Source organism: Geotrypetes seraphini, chromosome 3 (assembly GCF_902459505.1).
Source record: "Geotrypetes seraphini chromosome 3, aGeoSer1.1, whole genome shotgun sequence".
NCBI lineage: Eukaryota > Metazoa > Chordata > Amphibia > Gymnophiona > Dermophiidae > Geotrypetes > Geotrypetes seraphini.
The window spans coordinates 222,577,579-222,598,922 of record NC_047086.1 but is presented as its reverse complement, the minus strand read 5'-3'; the positions used below and the strand labels follow the sequence as shown (position 1 = coordinate 222,598,922).

Below are 21,344 nucleotides of genomic sequence, written 5' to 3'. Positions count from 1 at the left end.
CCATGAACACAGAATAGAAATATTTGTTAAGCAATCCAGCCTTTTCTTTATCAGCGTTTACATATTGCTGCATCTCTCCTGGTCTACTCAAGAACACCTCCATCCAACTAACCTAACTGCAACTGCAGCCTACCATGAACCTATATAGGGCAAACCTGTCTCCTCCATCCACTTGTTTTATTTTTTTATTTATTTGTATACTACTTATATATCCTAAGGAGATCTTATGCAGTGTATATTGAATAGTGATCAAATACTCTAAGTATTTTCCCTATCTGTCCCAGTAGGCTCATAATCTCAACTATGGTATCTAGGGCAATGGAGGTTAGGTGACTTGCCCAGGGTCACAAGGAATAGCCCTTGGATCAAACTTGCAACCTAAAGTTGCTCTAACTACTAGGCCACTCCTCCATGTTTCATGAGAGGCCTCACTCATCCCAACCTTCCAGCAGCATGGGATCTCAACTTTGTTCTTAAAGTTGCTTTTCGCATCAATTGTGCATGCTTCACTAAACATCTCATAGAAATCTATTTTCTTGCTAGCAATCACATCAGCCTTTTATACTTCCAGTTCAATAATAGAGTCTTTCTATATACCCACCCCAAAATTCCTTCCCAAGATTATCTTGGGCTTTCACCTCAATCAATCCATAGTGCCTCCCCCCCCTCATTTTTCTAAGGACTGCACTCATCAAAGGCTGAAAGGGTCTGCACACCTTAGACTGCTGAAGAGCCCTTTTCTATCTATGAGCCAACTGAAAGCTTATGCCATACTTCTCAGCTCTTTTGCAACCATCAGTCTGAGCAATCCTGAACCTCTGGCCTACAAGTGTACCATTTCCAACTAGATTTCTGATTCTTCTGCTTGATCATATCAAAAAAGTGATGTACTTTTCTCCACAAAGGATAATGACTGCATCAGCTCAGAGCCACAGCAGCCTTGGTGGTTAATCTCAGGGATACTTCCATCACTGATATCTGAAAGCGGCCGCTTGGTCATCAGTCCACGCTTTCACCAAACACTATTGCTTTGACATGGGTGTACCAAGAGAAGATGCCTTTGAACAAGTCATTCTCTGAAACTTTTTTGTTTAGCTACCTTGCCCGCTATCTGATAGTCAGGGTTGCTCTCAGAAAAAGTTATCACACTGTAACCTCAGTGCCACCCATTAGGCAGCCTTTCTCTCAAAGATAAGTATCACTCTGCAAGCCTCAGCTAGTAACTCACCACATCTCCTCTGCTTGTCTGCAGAGAAAGGGGAGTTGCTTACCTATAACAGGGGCTTGCTACAGACTGCAGAGAAATACAGACACACTTTCCCGCCTGGCTTCCCATCTACCAAATAAGGCCTTCTATAAATACTACTAGGATATGGACTGAGGGGAGGAAGGACTTCTACCTGCAAAGGATTCTCTTGAGGTGAAAGAGAACTCCAGCACAGTGGATACATCATTGATAAGATCTTCACAAGTATGGCTGCATTTCCCCTGCTGTCTAAAGGAACTCTGTTACAGGTAAGCAACTCTGCTTTTCTGCATTTTAACTTCTCAAATCTCATCTCAGAAACTACCTTCTGCAACTTTCCTACCACCCCACAATCTGCCAGGTGGTACACACTGCATTTTGTTAGACAAGAGTACATGGTACATGGAGGAAATTCAATTGATGAGGGACTATCAAAGGTGACTTTTTGATCAGAGTAGAACTGGAGGAGAGGGAAGATCCAGTGTCTGGTCATTCTGGAGTAGGAAGCTCAGTTTCACAGATGCAGGTTGCCTTTTAGCTCAGCCTTCCTTGGTCCAGGATGTTATACTATTTCTAGGTTCAAGCCCTGATCTCTGACATTCATTTGATTCACTTTTCTAAAATACTCTACTCAGAACAATCTCGCCCTGGGTGTGACAGAATGCCAAGGCATTGTGAGGAAGGTGAGGGTTACAGGCAAGGAAGCAACTGCCCACCTGTGATGATGTCTTCAATGGTTCCATCCTTCCCCTCATAAACAGGGCGATGGTCTTTTGCTTGCCGCCGCCGAAGCTCTGCAATTAGCTCCTGCTGCTGTTGCCGTTTATTCTTCTGTGCTGGTGACTAATGATAAAAGATATTTGTAAACATGGCATTCTGACCTGTGTGTTCAACGGTGTCAGGTCAAAAGTGCGCCGGGACAAAGGCGCACCCAGACAATTGAGCGCAGCGCATGCCGCTGCACCGCTCTAAATTACTGTTTTTAGTGCTCCAACGGGGGGGGGCGTGGGGGGGAACCCCCCCACTTTACTTAATAGACATCGTGCTGCATTGTGGGGGCGTTGTGGGGGGTGTGGGGGGTTGTAACCCCCCACATTTTACTGAAAACTTCACTTTTTCCCTGTTTTTAGGGAAAAAGTTCAGTTTACAGTAAAATGTGGAGGGTTACAACCCCCCAAACCCCCCATAACGCCGGCGCGATGTCTATTAAGTAAACTGGGGGGGTTCCCCAACAAAACCCCCCGTCGGAGCCCCTAAAAACTGTAATTTAGAGCGGTGCGGCGGCGCGTGCTGCGCTCAATTGTCGGCACGCGCTTTTTTTGTCTTTCGCGCCGTTGTCTATGAACCGTGTTCAGCTTATTCTCTCCCTCGATTCCCCGCCTCCCTCCCAATCACCTCTGTTCTTGGATAATTGTTTTCATTGCCATTCAATACTAGCTGGACAGAGCCTCCAAGGGCCCCACATCATCCCAGAATAAAATCCCAGGACAGTATGAAAGCCGCGTTTTATTCTGGAATAAGCATCTGAAAAGTATCGCTAGCTTTATTTCAATTGCCAGCAAAAGTTATAGTCTTGCAGGTACTTCTGTAAAATCTGCTTTTTAAAAAAAAACTCAAACACATTTTATGAAAAACATGAAAGGGCCAATATATGCTTAAAGTTTGGTTCTTTGAACAGTTGGTTGAAGCTATCCAGTTCACTTTAGAATGTATATTTACACAATCTGACTTAATTTGTTCACTTTAACTAGACCACACTAATATTTATTTTTCCAGTTCAAATGCAACCATATTACCAGCACATCATTACCTTTCATGAGCAGGCCAGATACAATATTGACTTTGAAACGATCTCTTTTGCACTGAGCTCCTGACATATAGCAGATGTTTTCTAAGGACCACAGACACATATTCTCACACATGGGTGACATTATCCCGGTATAGACACTATCAAGTACACGGTCACTTTAAATCTTTAGGCAGTGCCCATACCACACATGTGCAGGTTCCTTCCCACCCGACGTTGACTCTCAGGACTACCAGTTCAGTAACAACTAGGGGAGGTGGGGGTGTTGCAAGAACATATGCCTGATGTCCTCAGAGAACACCTGCTACAGGTAAGTATCTTTGCTTTCTCTGAGGACAAACAGGCATAATATTCTCATACGTGGACCTCCCAAGCTGTCAGGATCACGTCTTTGGGTTAAATATTGAATATACAGATATAGGAGCATAGTATCAGAAGATTGGATGGAGGCCATAGTGACGCCGATTTTTTTAAAGGGTTCCAGAGGTGATCTGGGAAATTATAGACTGGTGAGTCTGACGTCGGTGCCCGGCAAAATGGTAGAGACTAATATAAAGAACAAAATGACAGAACATATACATAAGCATGGATTAATGAGAGACAGCCAGCATGGGTTTAGTCAAGGGAAATCTTGCCTCACCAATCTACTAATGAACATGTGGATAAAGGTGAACAGGTTGATATTGTGTATTTGGATTTTCATTTTTTGTAATTGCTTATTTATCAACCACAGTATATAATGCCAAAAGGAGTCATAGATGCAGCAGCAATGCAAAATACAAAGTATACAAAGACTCCGTTAACACAAGCACCTAGCACAGCAATAACGCTAATCACCCCTTATGACAAAGAAAAGAAACCCGCAATGCGATTCTCAAAAGCTGCTGAGACTGGATGTCCTATACAGAATCCGGTCCTTACTATGCGTCAAGGAGGTGGATGTCTGTGACAATGCCATGTGATGCCTAGAAGGGGAGGGCTGTTTGTGCTTGCTATCTTTCTTACGTGATGCCTCCTCCGATGAGTGAAGCATGGACAAAGACAATGTCGAGTCCTCTCTCTACAGAGAGGCTGATGGTCGATGCTTTCTCTTCAGCGTCAGTGCATGTGTGTTGATGCCGATGTTGATGCAGGGTACGCGTCAGGTCCTAAATCTCTTGCCATGTTGGATATTGATTCCAAGCCAAAAGGTTTATCAGATTGGATTTGTTGAACTTTTAGTGACCACTTTTGCATACACAGAGTTCACAATGAATGTCACGACATTCAGGACCTAGAGAATAAACACACCAGCTATGGGAGTCAGAGCCTGAAATAGTCCGATTACACCGAGTACATTTCTTGAAGCCACTCGTCACCCTCTTTGTCATGAAGGGAAAAACAGCTGATGTATACTCAAAAGGTTCAATAGCCCAGGGAGCTCAAGTGAAAAGTATGCCTGGGACAAAAAACACCTTGGTTCAAAGACCAAAAATAAAAAATGAACAAAATTTAACCAAATTCGAAGGAATAACTAAAAAAAAAAAAAGAAAGAAAAATGAAGAATTATGAAGAAAACTACAATATAGTAAAAACGGGAAGGCACAAAAAAGATTTCTAAGTTTGACATGGTGAGGAAAATTCGAAGACACAGTTTTTCGGCTCTTTGGAAAGCTAAGAACTGATGGTCCCATGAGCTGACTTTGGATGGGAAGGCACCTGCATGCAAGCAGTATAGGCATTGCCTAAAGATTTAAAGCAACAGTGCACTTGGCTGATTCCATAACAGGTTTTGTGGATGACATCACCCACATGTGAAAATATTATGCCTGCTTGTCCTTGTAGAATAGGGGTAGCTACAGGCCATCAGCTCAAACTAGACAATATTACCATATTTTTCGCTCCATAAGACGCACCTGACCATAAGACGCACCCTAGATTTAGAGGAGGAAAACAAGAAAAAAAACATTCTGAACTAAATTGTGCACCCAGCCCCCCTTACTCCCTGCCAAGCTCTGCACCCAACCCCACACTCCTTACCAGGTTCTGCACCATATCACCCCTACCTGTCCTGTAGAAAAGTTGACTCCTCTATCTGCAATCAATCCAACTTGGGCTCCAGATAGATCACAGATGGACTTTAAAAAAAAAATTCTATAAGTCTGTTTCAATTCTCTTTGAACTTTTCAGTTACCTTAGAAAACCTGTCTCATCCTCTGACACATTAAAAGATGCCACAGTGGCTTTAATTTATATTTAAAAAAATAAATTAATAAATGAAAAATTCAAGTTCTCTCCTTGATATAGCACACTCAAGCCATCACAAAAGCGAAGTTTGAGGGAGGAGAACTTGGCTTCCATATTTTTTAGTTCTTTTATGCAGCTTGCAGCTGTTTTAATTTCTAGTCCTCTCATTCTTTCGGTTCACGTGCATCGCCTGTCATTTTGTTTGACTCATGCACCACCAGAAAAAAATCTGGCAGCACTTCCTGAAGACGAAAGACAAGCAGGGGATGCCCTTTCCGGGTAGGCATGAGAGGAAGAAAAAGGAACATAACGCACTTTATCCACATCGGACATGAGAGCTGCGACCCTGCCCACGGACCAGGGCAGTGGGGGAGGGGAGAGGACGAGCCCCCAGCCATGGCATTGCACGCGCCCAGTTTTGCTGCCCTTGCCGGAGAAGAGAGAAAGGGGAACTCATTCCCAGAACCGGCTTCAGCGTAGGGGTGCGAGAAGCAGCTTCAGAGTGCCCCTATTCTCCTCACACACTGCGGACAGGAGAAGGATTAAATAAAAGAAGTAAAGAAAAAAAATTGATTCTGCAAGCACTTGCAAATGGCACACATAAAGACACCTCGCTTAGGAAGGAAACGAGCTGCTCCACTTCCGGCCACAGGTGCTCCACACCTCCACTCCGGCAATTCCTGGACCACGAAGGAAGGTAAATTGTTATATTCGCTCCATAAGACACACAGACATTTTCACCCACTTTTTGGGGGATAAAAAGTGTGTCTTATGGAGCGAAAAATACAGTTTATAGAAAAATAACTGCTATTAAGTTCACTCTATGTGTTGGGCACTGGATGTGCTTTCTTGGCAATCTGATTCATTACAAATTCCAGGCTCTTACTTTTTGGTCCTGTTTCTTTGCTTCCTGAGCCAGCATCTTCTCTCGAAGAGCTTGTTCCTGCTTCTTACGCATTTCATTCTCTTCTACTGCCTCCTGTTGATAGAAACAGGCAGCAGACAGGATGAGATATAAAAGCACACAATGGGGCTGATATTCAGAGTGATTTAAGCGACCAGGAAGCTCTCCTGCCCACTTAAATCGCTTGCCACTGCCTAAGTAGGGATGTTCAGCAGCACTTAACCTAAGAGTACCACTGAATATCCCTCAAGCTGCCCAAGTTAAAAGTGGGCAGGTCAGGAGCGGCACTGGGGAGTAGCCCCAGGTTATGCAGGTGCTGGCATATTCAGTGCCAGCACCCACATAGCAAAGCTGCCAGATTTAGGTCAGCTCAAAAGCTGTCCTAAATTTGATTGCTTTGCTATGGAGGTTCCAGCACTGAATATTGGGCCGACAATCCCATAACTTTTTTTACAAACAAATATCAGCTCCCAAATCCCTCATGGGCCTCTGAAACCCCTCCCTCCCACCTACCTCAAGAAGTGTCATGTCCCTCCTCTCTTAATCCCCCCCCCCAAGGCCATGCTCCTACCCCGAAGACCTCCACAGGACCACCAGGTACATAAGTAGGCCCGGGGGGGCCTACCTGGACATCAATAGGGAGGGAGAAGGTGGGGGATTCCACCAGGGAGGGGTTGGCAGGGGGTTTCTGTACATAAAAAAGTTATGTGGTCCCAGCCCGATATTCACTTACATGGGCCCGGCTAAATATCAGCTACTACTACTACTACTTTTAATTACAGTGGAACTTTGGTTTGCGAGCATAATTCTTTCCAGAAGCATGCTCGCAAACCAAAGTACTCATATATCAAAGTGAGTTTCCCCATAGAAAGTAAGGGAAACTCAAATGATTCATTACATATCCCAAAAAGAACCCCCCCCTACTCAGGTCACTGGCATGCTTCCATCCCACCCCACCACATCACCAATAGAACCCCCTCCCCCCCCCCCCGAGGCCACTGGCGAGCTTCCACCCCACCACATCCCAAAAAGACACCCCCAACCCCCCCTGAGGCCACTGGTGCGCTTCCACCCCCTCCCCCCCCCCCGCCCATCCAAACCCTTACCGTGATCAGGCATTGGCATGCAGCACTAACCCACAGGACATGCCAGTGCCAAAAGAGCCTGCCACTGATCTCTGCTGGCCCTTGAGCATCTGCACATGCTCAAGACCTTCTGGCTCCTGCTCTCTCCGAGATTCTAATGAGATTTTCGGTTTCTCACTCACATTTAGCCCCCAATATTCAGCACTGAATATTAGGGGCTAATTCAGCTAGTGATGGTAAAAGTTTATAAAAACAATGATCACCACCAGCTGAATATCAAGGAGGATATGTTGAGTCATGAAAAGATGTAAACACAGGTGGTATATCTCATTTGTTCTTTTTTCAGTGGGAGATGTAAATCTTGTATTTTAGGAAAGGTATGTTACATAATCACCCTCTCCCAATACTGTACTTCTTTTCAATCTCAGACAAAAGTCAAGGAAGGGACCTTCTTCAGTTCTTAGTTCCACAATGAGAAAAGTAATGTAGCACTAATATCGAGGGCCTGTAACAGACTCTTATTATACTACACTTCTCCCTCCATATTCGCGGTTTCAGCAATTGCGGTTTTGATTATTCACGGTTTATAGCTTGCTGGCTCCCCCCCCACAAAAAAATAAATTACATCAGCTTGCATAGAGGAATCGCCGATTCCAAGCGTTTACAGAGAAAATCGCTGATTCCCAGCACTTTCTTCACCGTGTTTTGCCTCTCGTTCAGGAACAGGCCAGGTCTCCCACCATGTTATTTGCGGTTTCACCATATTCACAATGGTTTTTAATAGAAAACAGCGAATAACATATGAAAAAGTTATCTGCGGTTTTTCTGTATTTGCGGTTCTGTTAATCCCCTATCACAGCGAATACTGAGGGAGAAGTGTATACTATAAATAGTAAGGAGAGACTGGAGCTGGACAAACTAATTAGTTCCTAGTTTTTGTGGAGCTGCATAGCGAGCATACAAGTGTGGAAAGGAAATCCTAGCTCTGCCTCGATCTTTGCTGAAATACATTTTGTCCCTGTTATGTCTAAGTTCAGGTGGCCGCACCCTGGTAAAAAAAATCTCTTCCTGCCCTGAACAATCACAGGAAGGGCCTGTTCTCAGGACCCTGGACTTAAAGTTTAGGAGAAAGTAGCCTCAGCCAGGAGGGATAGCGAGGAGACAGCCCTATAATCATGTGTATATAACAAACAAGCTGTTTTGTCATTAGGTTTTTGTAGTTAGAAGACTAACAAATGAACAAGGCAGCAAGCCATTAACAAAACTGTTTTCTCAAAACATACAAGAATCAGGCAGCTATCTCCCTCTATAAAGCAGCAGTAGTAAAGTTTTTGTATGCCAATCTCATGGTGGGGGAAGGTGGGGAGGGCATTTTGGAAAGTACTGGCATGAGGGTCAGTACTTGGATATTAAAGCAAAGGGATCCATACACCTGAAATCTCTGGGCCTGCATGTGTGCAATTCTTTTGGGGGTCGGACACATTCTGTGCTTCTTTTTGTCATGTACCTTATAGGATTTGATGAATCGTGCAAACACTGGAAAGAAAACAGAAGGAGGCGTTGTCTTGGGACTCTCTCCAAAATAGTGCACCACAACATTGTAAGTTTCCTGTGAGAGGGAGAAAAGACATCAGGCAAGAGCCAGATTTTAATCAACCTCTTCATGAATGGTGCCTCTGCAGAGAGAGCACTTAATCCACATACTCCGTACAATAATCATTTTATCAACAGAAAAAGCAGCAGTGTTTCAAAAGCATAAAATCAGCATACTGCAAACTACTGGTTTCAGAGCTAAAAAAACAAACCCAAAAAAAGTGATTCCTGAAACTTCTCAACCATTTCATAATCAAAATATGCATATATATGTGTAGGATGAAAGTGAGTCTTGGGCTCCTGGAAGCATACATTTCGAGTCTAATTTGACTTGCTCAGAGAACCTTCAAAAGTCAGATGTCCTATGCTCCTAGCTCAAAACAAGGACGCATTCAGCATGGCTGCTCCCTGACTGAATTCTACCACCACCTACTAATGAGCTGGTTAGAACAAAGCTGGTGTGTGTCTACATGCTTGTGACAGGCATCAGGACTGAGTAGGAAGACATCACAAAAGACAAATGACATTTATTTTTTTTACGAGGGTCATTTCATAAATAATGCACACTGTTTTTTTTAAATTTGCATGTTTTATTTTTTTTTCAACTATTTCTTTACAATCCTTCAATATAGTCTCCCTGGTTTGCAATGACCTGGTCCCAACGTCCGGGAAGCTTCATTATTCCAGCCAAGACACTGTTTTAGTTCAGTTGCCGAATGGCTCGGGTATCGGCGGAAAAAAGCTCTTCCAGAGATGCAAAACGATGTCCACGCATAGGTTGTTTCAACTTTGGGAAAAGGTCGAAGTCTGGTGGACTCATGTCTGGACTGTAGGGAGCATGAGGTAACACCTCCCAACCGTATTCGCATAGTTTTTCAATGACAAGAATTCCATCTTCCCCACGACCCAAAAAATTTTGATGAGCTCAATAAAAAGTCAAATGATGATTTTTGCTTATGATCATGAAGGCATCATCATCACAGACAAAGTTCCATGTGGAAGAAGTGTCAGAGCAGTGTATTATCGTGATTTTTTGCAAAAAACGTGCAGAAAAATGCACAAAACCCGACCTCAGTTGGTTGGGTCACTCATTCTTCATGACAACGCTCACCTGCTCATCCAAACACAAGTGGTGGCTATGGGAGCGACCTTAGCACCCTCAGTGGCAACACTTTATTTGGCAAAAATGGAGGAGACTGATATATGTGTTGGAAAATTCTAAGAAAGTGTTGCTGATGATTCTTTGAAAGATTTTGTGCAGGAGTTGAATACCTTGGACCCTCAAATAAAATTTACTCTTACATATAATAAGCATAGTATACATTTTTTAGACCTCACCATCATTCGGACACATGACTGTTTAAAAACTACATTATACCGAAAACCAGTTGAGAGGAACATGCTGATACAATTCCACAGCCATCATCCCTATAGGCTTAAATTTAATCTACCAGTGGGGCAATTCTTGAGATTAAGAAGAATTTGCACAGATGAAGAAGAGTTTGTGAAACAATCAAGAATTTTGGAGATACGCATTCGCCAAAGGGGTTACTCCAGGAAAGCAATATGGAAAATGCTTGAGTGCCTGATTGTAAAAACCGCTTAGATAACCTTGATAGGCGGTATATAAAATCCTAATAAACTTGAAACTTGGAAAGCTTTCCTGAGGGCGAAATATGCCAATCAGGATTTACTACTAGCCCAAAAGATGCAACCCCTAGTAGAACAGCCTCAGATAGAACAATATATCCAAGAGGATAATAGACTGGTCTGTGTGCTACAATTTTATGTTGGATCGTATAACTTGGTGACTAATATGAGGAAACACTGGCATGTGTTACAAATTATCCCCGAGCTTTTTGTGGATTTCCCCACGATTGTGTATAGTAGAACCAGCAATCTGGGAGAATTAGCTAAACACAGGTATGATGGAGGTGATGTGGTACAAGATCAAGATCAGGACGTGGAACATGTGAAATGTGGAAACTGCCAGTAGTGCACTAATACAAACCCCTGGGAAGGGAGATTATAATCCGTTCAAGAAGTAGGACAACATGTAAATCTTGCAATGTAGTATATAGCATTATATGTCCATGCGGCCTGATATATATATATTGGAAGAACTAAAACACCCGTCCATATTAGACTAAATGAACATAAATATCGCATTATGAATAGTGTCCTGGAAGCACCGCTTGTACAACACTGGCAGGATAAACATCATAGTTTACAAGACATCCAATGGCGAGTGATAGATCATATCAAAGAAGGGTGGGAGGGAGGTAACTATGAACACAAGCTAAATTACTGTGAACAAAACTGGATTTTTAGGTTGAATACGGTATACCCGGGAGGTCTAAACCAGGAAATAGAATGGCTGTCTCTTATCTGATTCACTACTGCTGCCCCTGATGTCAGAGAGGAGGGAGGTTTAAAAAGAGGAGCAGCCATCTTTGTCACAAAATTGCCAATGATCGGGATGGGGTGGAGTTAAAGTAGAAGGGGTAACTATTCAACTACTAAAATGTTTACTAGTTGGAAGAGACCCGTTTCTTTAAATATGTTTTTAGAGAGGTTTGTAATAGCAGAAAGGCTTTTTTACTAAATCGATATTTTATACTGAATTTAATGACTGGGTGACGGGGAAGCTAGATATTGGAGAGTCCCTGGACATCGTGTACCTGGACTTTAGCAAAGCATTCGATAGCGTACCACACCGCAGGTTGCTGAGCAAGATGAGTTCTATAGGATTAGGTGACACATTGACGAAATGGGTTGGGAACTGGCTTGGAGGTAGGCTTCAAAGGGTGGTGGTGAACGGCACACCCTCTGAAATGACGGAGGTGATCAGTGGAGTGCCACAGGGCTCGGTCTTGGGCCCAATCCTATTCAACATCTTTATAAGGGACTTGGCAGAAGGGCTTCGGGGTAAAATAACATTATTCGCCGATGACGCCAAACTAAGTAATGTAGTGGGCAAATGCACAATAGATGATGTTTCAATGCCCGACAACATGATGCACGACCTACTCCTACTGGAGCGCTGGTCTAGGTCCTGGCAACTCAGCTTCAATGCCAAAAAATGCAAAGTTATGCACCTGGGCAGCCAAAATCCATGCAAGACTTACACCCTAAATGGCAAGATCCTAACAAGAACTGAACCAGAACGTGACCTAGGGGTGATCGTCAGTGAGGACATGAAGGCTGCCAATCAAGTGGAGCAAGCTTCATCCAAAGCAAGACAAGTCATAGGTTGCATACGCAGGGGTTTCGTCAGCCGAAAGCCAGAAGTCATTTTGCCATTGTATAGATCCATGGTGAGGCCCCATCTGGAATACTGTGTGCAATTCTGGAGGCCGCATTATCACAAGGATGTGCTGAGACTGGAGTCGGTTCAGAGAATGGCCACCCGGATGGTCTCAGGACTCAAGGATCTCCCATACGAGGAACGGCTAAACAAATTGCAGCTATACTCACTCGAGGAGCGCAGAGAGAGGGGGGACATGATCGAGACATTCAAATATCTCTCGGGCCGCATAGAGACGGAGGAAGATATCTTCCTTTTCAAGGGTCCCATGACAACAAGAGGGCATCCGTGGAAAATTAGGGGAGGGAAACTACGAGCTGACACCAGGAAATTCTTTTTCACAGAAAGGGTGGTTGATCGCTGGAATAGTCTTCCACTGCATGTGATCGAGGCCAGCAGCGTGCCTGATTTTAAGGCCAAATGGGATCGTCACATGGGATCTATTCAAAGGGCGAAGGTAGGGGAGGGATCTATTCACAGGGCGAAGGTAGGGGAGGGACATTAGGGTGGGCAGACTAGATGGGCCTTGGCCCTTATCTGCCGTCTATTTCTATGTTTCTATGTTTCTATTTTATTGCAGGGGACTTTTCCTTGATACAGCCTTCGGGCGAAACATGTCAGAATGCTAGGTCTCTTCCCGATAATTACTGACTAAGGGAAAACTCAGATAAAAAGATAAGTTGAAAGATTAATTAATTATTTATTTACTTACTCAAGTACTGAAGTATTGAAGCACAAATGCACTAAAGCACCTTATATAAAACACAACGGTCTGATGAGGAGGCTAGTGCCGCATAGTATTTGGCCACTCAAACCAATTGGCTGATGCTGACACTTCTGAAGACCAATGAATAAATAAAAAGCTATAAATAAACATGCTGTAAAGTACTGTTTTTGGAGAATACGAGTGATAGTATAACAGTACAAAGGATTGCTGCACAAATTACTTATACAATAACAGATCATTGGCATACATGAAAGCACTGATATAAAATGTTTGGATCAGATTCATTAGAGAATAAACAAAAATATTGAATATTAAAGCAGACAACGGTGACCCTTGAGGAAAGCCACATGATAGTTGCTTAACTGACGACAAAGATATATTATGTCTTACAGTGAATGTTCTAATTTTCATAAAGCTTTCAATCCAAGATAGAATAGTGCCTTGTATTCCAAGGCTATATAGTTCTTTAATCAACAATTCAGGATTAACCATATCAAAGGCAGACATTATATCAAAGGAGACTAACAAAGCCATATCCCTCTGAGCCAAACAACCACTAGTCTCACTTACTAATTACAAAAGCGTGGTCTCTGTACTATAGCCTTGGCTGAATGCAGAACTGAATTATCAGTCACAAATTCTTTTAATTGCTTTGCTACTATTTTCTAAGTTAATTTAGCACAAAAAAAGAAATTTGGAATATGGTCTATAATGTTCGGGATGCAAAGAGGGGCATAATAAAAAAAAAACGTCTAAGTCCCCTTTTGGCCTAAGGCCTTAAACGTTGAAAGTAGAAGCAGGGAAAATGTCCATAATCAAAAAAAACATCCAAAAGGAGGTTTTTTTTGATAATGGCCTGCCTCTACGTTCAGCTGTTTAAACGCCCAGACCACCACTACGTCTAAACCAAAAAAACGCCTATGCTCCAAACGTCCAACACAAGGGCTTTTAGGCGAAGGAGGAGCCAGTCTTTCGCCTAAAAGCTGGAGTCTGCAACCGGTGCCTGTCAAAAACAACACTGGTTACAGAATACACCCCCCCCCACGACATCGGGGCAAGAAGGAGTCCAAGCCCTCTTGCCCCGCGGCACCACCGACCTCCCCGACGACATCAGGGCAAGACAGAGTCCAAGCCCTCTTGCCCCGCGGCTCCCCGATTACGTTCGGGGCAGGAGGGAGCCCCAGCCCTCCTGCACCGCGATTCCCAACCCCCCCTGAGTCTGATCCGGCCAGGAGGGAGCCCAAGCCCTCTTGGCCTCTCGCCCCCCACCCCCTACAAGATCGGGCAGGAGGGAGCCCAACCCCTCCTGCCCAGGCAGACCCCCCACCCCTCACTACAATAAGGGCAGGAGGGATCCCAGGGGTTCGGGGGAGTTCGGGGGGCGGTCATTGGGGAGGGGGTTGTGTTGAGGGCAGGAGGGCCTGGGATCCCTCCTGCCACGGGTCGCAGCAGTTCAGGTAGAGGAGTGATGGCACCGCGGTAGGGGAGATGAGGCATTTCTCCTGCCACGATCATTGCTGTAGGGGGAAGGCAGGTTGCTGGGGCCGCTGAGCTGATCGCAGCAGCCACGATCAGCTCAGCGGCCCCTTTTTCGGCACTTAGACCTGTTTTGATTTCGTCTAAGTTAAAACGTATAAGTGCCGACTAGGCAACCTGTCAAATATTTTGGTTATACCTGCTGCATGCCTAGATCAAGGTCGGCCCACCTCCCGCCCACCCTTTCCCCTCCTCTAAAAACGCCTCTTTTCTCTCTGTGCGTTTAGAGGCCTAAGCTGGTTTTAGATACATCTAAAACCAGCTTTGATTATGGGTACTTGGACGATCAGGCCATTTGATCATCCAAGTAGCCATTTAGGCCACTTTTTAGACCTTTTTTTTTTTTTATTATGAACCCCAAAGGGTCCAAATCCTGCTTTTTCAAAATAGGATTGATAACAGCACATTTCCACTGATCGAGAACCTGCCCTTCACTAAGACTCTGGTATATCGTGGCTTCCAGCTGTGGGATTAACCTACGCTAGGGGAATTTCCACCACTGAAAAGAGAATCGCCATTTTGAGCCAATCGGGGCCTTCAGCCCCTCCCACTGCATCCTGTCATTTGCATTTGCCCTTTAGGCAGGAGGGAGTGAGCTTCCCCTCTCCCGTTTGCTCTCATAATACATGGCTACCTGGCTATCTGTTTTGATTATCAGTTTTGTTGCAAAGGTATTGATGGAAAGATTGAATCACATAATAGATAGCTCGAAGCTCTAGGAGATTGATGTGATATGTTTGTTCTGTGGTCATCCAAGACCTTTGTAAGCAAAGATGTTAACGGTAAGATTTCTCCCCCCCCCCCACATCCTGTAAGAGAAGCATCTGCTGTGAGAATTAGATCTGGACTGAGACAATGAAAGGGAGCTCCCCAAGAAAGATGTTGTGAGTTGTTTCACCAGTGAAGCTCCTACTTTATTCTTGGAGTAATGTGTATTTTGTGAGACAAAGAATGAAGACTCTGGGATCATTGAAACTTTAATTTCAATTGGATTGGCCTCATATGAAGTTTCCTGCTAGGAATTACTGCAGTTGAGGATGCCAAGAGGCCTAAAAGTCTGAAAAAAAAATCTTGCTGTGGAGCTCTGAGAGGCAACAAGATGCAGTACAAAATGCTGAATTGTGGAGAGACAATCTGAAGGAAGAAATGCTTTGCATTAGTAATGCTCTATGAATTAAATGGTTTGAGTGGATCAAAATTTGGATTTTAATTTTTTGATGATGAAGCCCAGAGTTGAAAGAGTGTTGATTGTTTGAAGGGACTTGAGGAGTTTGTGCTTCGAAGATGAAGAGATCAACCAATCAGCTAAGTACGGAAATTCAAAGAGATCACGTGTCCTGAGGTGTGCGGCAGCTATTGAAAGGCATTTGGTAAAGACTCTGGACACAAATGTGAGGATGAATGGAAGAACTTTGTACTGGTAGTGTATATTTCTCAGATGAAAACATAGGAGTTTGCAATAATCCAGCTGGATAGGAATATGGATGTAGACGTCTTTTAGATCTATAGATGTTAGCCAGTTGTTCCGTACTCTAAGAGGAAGGATGGTTTGAAGTGAGTATATCCTGAATTTCTCTTTCTTTATGAAAAAATTTAAGTGGCAGAGGTCTAGAATGGGTCAAAGACCTCCTGTTTATCAGGGGATAAGGAAATATTGGGAGTAGAATCCTTGATCATGTTGTTGAAGAGGAACAAGCTGGATAGTATCAACTTGAATTAGGGTTTGAATTTCATTCTGTAAAATGAGACTCTGAGGAGGTGGTATTATTTGGGCAGAAGAAGGGGTGGTGGGTGATAGACTGATGAAATGAAGTCTGTAACCTTGTGCAATAATTTTTAAAACCCAGTTGTCTGTAGTGATGTTGCACTATGCTTGTTGAAAAAATGAAGTCTACCCCCTGCTGGATAGTCGTAAAAAAACCAGGAGTACTTTTGTTGGATGGAAGTAGAAGGTTGAGACTTATGCTCTTGCAGCCGCTGTCTATGGAAAGTAATCTGAGGAGAATTGCGAAGTTGAAGAGGTCTAGAATAAGGTTGGTATTTGCATTTATAGACTGAGGGTAAAGTTATGATGGATATTACCTGTAATGAAAAGAAGCAGAGGACCTCTTATTTGCGGATGATGCATCCAAGGTAGGAGTACTGAGTTCCTTAATGGTGGTGCTATCTTCCTTAGCCTGAGAGAAAGTAGCTTTTACTTTATCTCCAAATAAATTGTCACTTAGACATGGAGCATTAACTAAATGATCATGAAGTTCACCACAGAGACCAGAGGCATGCAACCAGGCAGTTCTTCTAGCTGCTATGGAGACTGCAGCAATTCTTGAAAAAGTATCATACATGTCATATGTATTCTTAATTAAATTTAAAGTACATTCTTCAATGTTGTTAAGATGGTCTGAAAGAGGACCAGCAGGTAACAAGTCCAAAGCTTTGTATAATTAGGAATGTTGATAATGAAGGATTTGTAATTGGTAAGCTGTTATGCATTAAGATAACATGGCTCTAAAGTAAACTTTCCTTCCAATTGTGTCTAAAATTTTGGAATTTTTTCCTAGTGGATATTGAAAAGATGATTTGGTAGATTTACTCTTTTTTTTAGTACCGCTTCTAAGATCATAGAATGGTGTTGTTACTGAAGTTTATCACGACCTTGAGCTGTCTGAACCTTATACTTGACGTCAAGACGCTTAGATATAGGATGACTGGAATAAGGCATCTGCCAAATCTTATTTTGAAGATTCTGAAGAACTGAATGAATAGGCACTAAAACAGAACTCTTTGAAGAATCAAAGGATTTCATTGGTGCTTTGTGATTTGTTAATTCTTCTTAAGAATTTATAGCCAGATCATTCAATATTTTTTTAAATAAATTTAACATAATTGGTATCCACCAAAGAAACATCTTGTTGTGATGAAATAGGTACTAGTTGGCTTTGATTAGAAGTAGATGGAAGAACTTCTGAAGAATGTTGAGAATGAGGAAAAACTTTGTCAGCTGAGGTATACAATATGGAGTGATTAGGGGGAGCCTTGCCACTGAGTGAGTGAAGAATGAGGACGGAGAGATGATGGAGGAGATTGAGTAGGAAGTGCAGGAGATTGACTTGTGAGAATATCCTGGGAGGTACCACTTGCCTTTGTTGCAGTGAAGAGTGTTGGAGAATATTTTGAAAAAGCTGGACTAGAAGCAGTACTGCATCTTGAATAGTCTGTGCAGGTGGAGCAGGCACAGGAGAAGGAAAAATTTGCTGAGTAGAAACAAAGATTTGTGAAGTTTGTACCTTGCAGGGAGATGATTTTTTTTTCTTTCTGTTTTCAGGAGGAGGAGATAACCCTGCAGTTTGAACTGAGGATGATGAAGGAGCAGAGTACTGACTTACTGACTGTGTAGAAGCAGCTGGTGATAATAAAGTGGTGTCAGAACGATGAGTTGAATTTAAATTAGCTGGTCTTTTCTGTTTAGGCTGCTTATCCTTATGAGAAGTTTTATCTGAGGTACTCAGCCCCAGAAGGGGAAGTGTGGGAAAGTGAAGAGTAGGTGCCAGTTCTTGTTGGTGTTTTAATGGAGCATGCAGGGGATATCATTGGCAGCACTGCTGATTCAGAAGAGCCCTCCGGTATCTTGTAAAGGTCCTTTGGGTCAGCACTTTCATTTTGAAGAGAAAAATCCTCCGAGTGAAGAGAAAAAGGGAAACATTTCCAACTCGCACTGTGGAAGAAAAAAGACTGTTTTCTCAGTGGCAATGATGTCATCAAGGTGGAAGGAAGATGGACTGCAGATTGGATTACAAATATTTTCTATCTCTAGAGAGGGATGTTCCACACTAAAAGTTACAGAAGACAAATAACCATGTGTGGCTGCATTATCCAGTCTATCCAAGGACAATAGAGTTTCAGTACTATGCATAAGTCTGAATCCAAACCGAGACAAGTATAAACATGAAAACCTGTCCAGGTAATCAGCAAACTGTCAATCAAAAATGTCTCAATTAATTTAGTGAAGAATGGTATACTTGTGACTGAACAAAAGCTGACAGGTGTTGTCATGTCTAACCCAGATCCCTTAGACATTGTATCTTGTTTTATTCCTCACCTCAGATGTTTTGGCATCCTTTTGAAGTTTGTCCAGTTTCCCCTCGCTAGTGGTCAGGAAGTTCCTTAAGATGCTGTGATCGTGGAGGCTGCACTCCCGCCGAACCAGGTCCATACCCCGGCCTAGTTCCTTGATATCCAACAGCACGTTTTCGAGGGACACTAAGAAAATTTGGAACCACGGAACAGAAAGCAAAATGTTAATCTTTCTGCAAGGACAGATAGTAAGAAGCACCTTCCCTGTCAAACAGCACTGCTGGTACCAATTTTCCTAACCAAGTCCCATACTGCTCAGGGCCTTCTCCTCCATCCCCATCCCCAGTAAATATCACCAGCACAGCCCTTTGTTCAATGCCACCTCTTCCATTCAGCCTTATCCTGTTCTTTGGAATAGTGGCAGGTTCTGAGTCTTGGGTTCTCAAGGGGTTTGTAATTCAAAGCATAAGGGGGAAGTACAAAAATATACATTGATAGCTTTGGACATTTTAAACCTCACCTGCTGCTGCTTTCTCAACAAAGTGGAGCTCTTGCCAGAAATTTGCTATTTCTGGGTACTTTTCTTTCACAATCATTGCAATGTAGTGTAATAGTGTTATCTTCCTGTCTGTTGACCTGGTATCTGAGAGCTTACCCAAAATCAGAAACAAAGAACATTGTCAGTGCTGTGGGAGTAAGAGTATACAGTAGTGCATGCATCCATAAATCTGCGCAAGACCACACTCTCCATCAGCGTGCTGAAGGCCTGCATCACTGAATCACTCCTTTTAAAAATGCTGCATTATGAAGGCAACACTAAAGTACAGCAGAAGAAGGTTGAATGTGTGAGGGGTATGAGCAGGTCTGTGAGACCAAGTGCAGAAATATGGGAAGGGGAGATTGTTTAAAGGGCTTGGAGGAGGGGTGTTGGGAGACAGTTGAAAAAGACACATGCCTATGGAATAGGTGAGAGACAAAAACAAGGACAGGGCTCTGAAGGAAGAGAGTATTAAAAATGGGGAAAATGGGAATCTAGATGGGGTAAAACATAAGAAAGGGACTGGAAGTGGGGATGATTAAGAGAAAGAAACAAGGGCACATTCAGAGGAAGGTTGAGAGGAAGGGCCATAGGGATGAATGCTGGGATAATGACATGAAAAGTAGATGAGACTGGAAAAGGGAAGAGTATACAGGGTTGAAATGGTGGCTAGAAAGTGAGAGAAGAGAATTAGGAAGCTGGGAAAGGAATGAAACAGGTGGGAAATAGATATTGTGTAATAAGGATAGGGGAGGATGGGAAGGAGGAGGAATTAAATCCAGTTATAGGTAAGTAAAAAGGAAAGGACAAGAAAAGATGGAACAGAATGATCAACATAAAAGAATGATCTAGGAAAGCAAGGGAAGAAGACAGGGAGAATGAAGTAATAGATTATAAAAATTAAATCCTGGAAAATTATTTAAGAGAATATCAACAAGAGGAGGTGGTAAAGAGAGATCAGGACCAACCCAAATGGAATATATATATACTGTATATTATAAGACTCGGGTACAATAGAATTTTACTGTCAATCTTTAGAAAATTAAATATACCAGCTTTGAAAATAACACACTTAACCTGTACCAGGTGTTATCATCTGAGGACGGAAGGCAGATATTCTCACATATGGGGGTGACATCATCCATATAAACCAATATGGACAGTGCAAAAGTGTACTTTCACTTTAAACTTTTTGCAAGTCTTGAGACTGCCTGTACTACGCATACACCAATGCCTTCCTGATATCTAGATTCTTTTCCTGGGCTGTGACTCCTAACATGGATCCCTACATCACATAGCTATAGTTTGGATTCCTCGTTCTCACATGCATAATTTCTTCAGAAGTCTTTCATGAGGTACTTTGTCAGATGTCTTTTGAAAATCCAAATACATGATATCAGCTGGCTCATCTTTATTCACATGTTCATTCACCTCTTCAAAGAAATGAAGTAGATTGGTGAGGCAAGATTTCCCTTGACTAAATCCATATTGGCTTTCTCTCATTAATCCATGCTTATGTATATGTTCTGTCATTTTATTTATTTATTTGTTATTTATAGCCTAAGTGGCTTACATTCAGGTACTCAAGTATTTCTCCCTATTTGCCCTGGTGGGCTTACAATCTGCATTAACAAATGTACCTGGGGCAATGGAGTGGTAGGAGCAGCTTGGGATTTGAATCCTAACCACTAGGCCACTCCTCCACTCCACTTCTTTATAATAATCTGTACCATTTTCCTCAGCACTGACATCAAGATTCACCAGTCTATAATTTACTGGATCACCTCTGGAACTCTTTTTAATAATCAGTGTCACATTGGCCACCCTCCATTCTTCTGGTACTATGCTTCTTAGCTCCACGGAAAACTAAGAACTGATGGTCCCGCAAGCCAATGTTGGGTAGGAAGGCACCGGTGCATGCACAGTATGGGCAGTCTCAAGACTTGCAAAAAGGTTTGAAGTAACAGTACACTTTTGCACTGTCTGTACCGGGTTCCATGGACGACATCACCCACATGTGAGAATACACTGCCTAAGTGAATTAATTTAGCCTCAATCAGAAATGCAAATATATCAAGCTAAATGAAAGTCTCATAATAACAGGTGGTCTATAAGAAGTGTACATTCAGATATACTAGATATCTTTTTTGTCTCTGGAGGGCTCATAATTTTATGAAAAATCGCACAAAAAGTTGAAGTGGATTTGAACCAGAGTCTCCTACTGTAACCATTATCTTACTCCTCCACTCCACATGGAGCACAGGTGGCCATCTCATAACATGGACATTTCTACGCTATCACAAT

General features: G+C 42.9%; 1 protein-coding gene across 5 annotated transcripts in view; it reads right to left on the bottom strand.

Moving 5' to 3' along the window:
* Window positions 1–21,344, bottom strand: part of FMNL3 (formin like 3) — a 285,433-nt gene that overhangs the window by 11,342 nt on the left and 252,747 nt on the right. For all 5 annotated transcript variants that reach the window (XR_004538810.1, XM_033938096.1, XM_033938095.1 and 2 more), the window contains 5 exons: window positions 19,023–19,152; window positions 18,528–18,688; window positions 8,776–8,877; window positions 6,166–6,258; window positions 1,963–2,089 (listed from right to left, as the gene is read on the bottom strand). Coding sequence is in view for 4 of the 5 variants with exons in the window: in XM_033938096.1 (XP_033793987.1) it covers window positions 1,963–2,089; window positions 6,166–6,258; window positions 8,776–8,877; window positions 18,528–18,688; window positions 19,023–19,152 (613 nt within the window). In the remaining variant the exon portion in view is untranslated. The remainder of the gene's footprint in view (window positions 1–1,962; window positions 2,090–6,165; window positions 6,259–8,775; window positions 8,878–18,527; window positions 18,689–19,022; window positions 19,153–21,344) is intronic.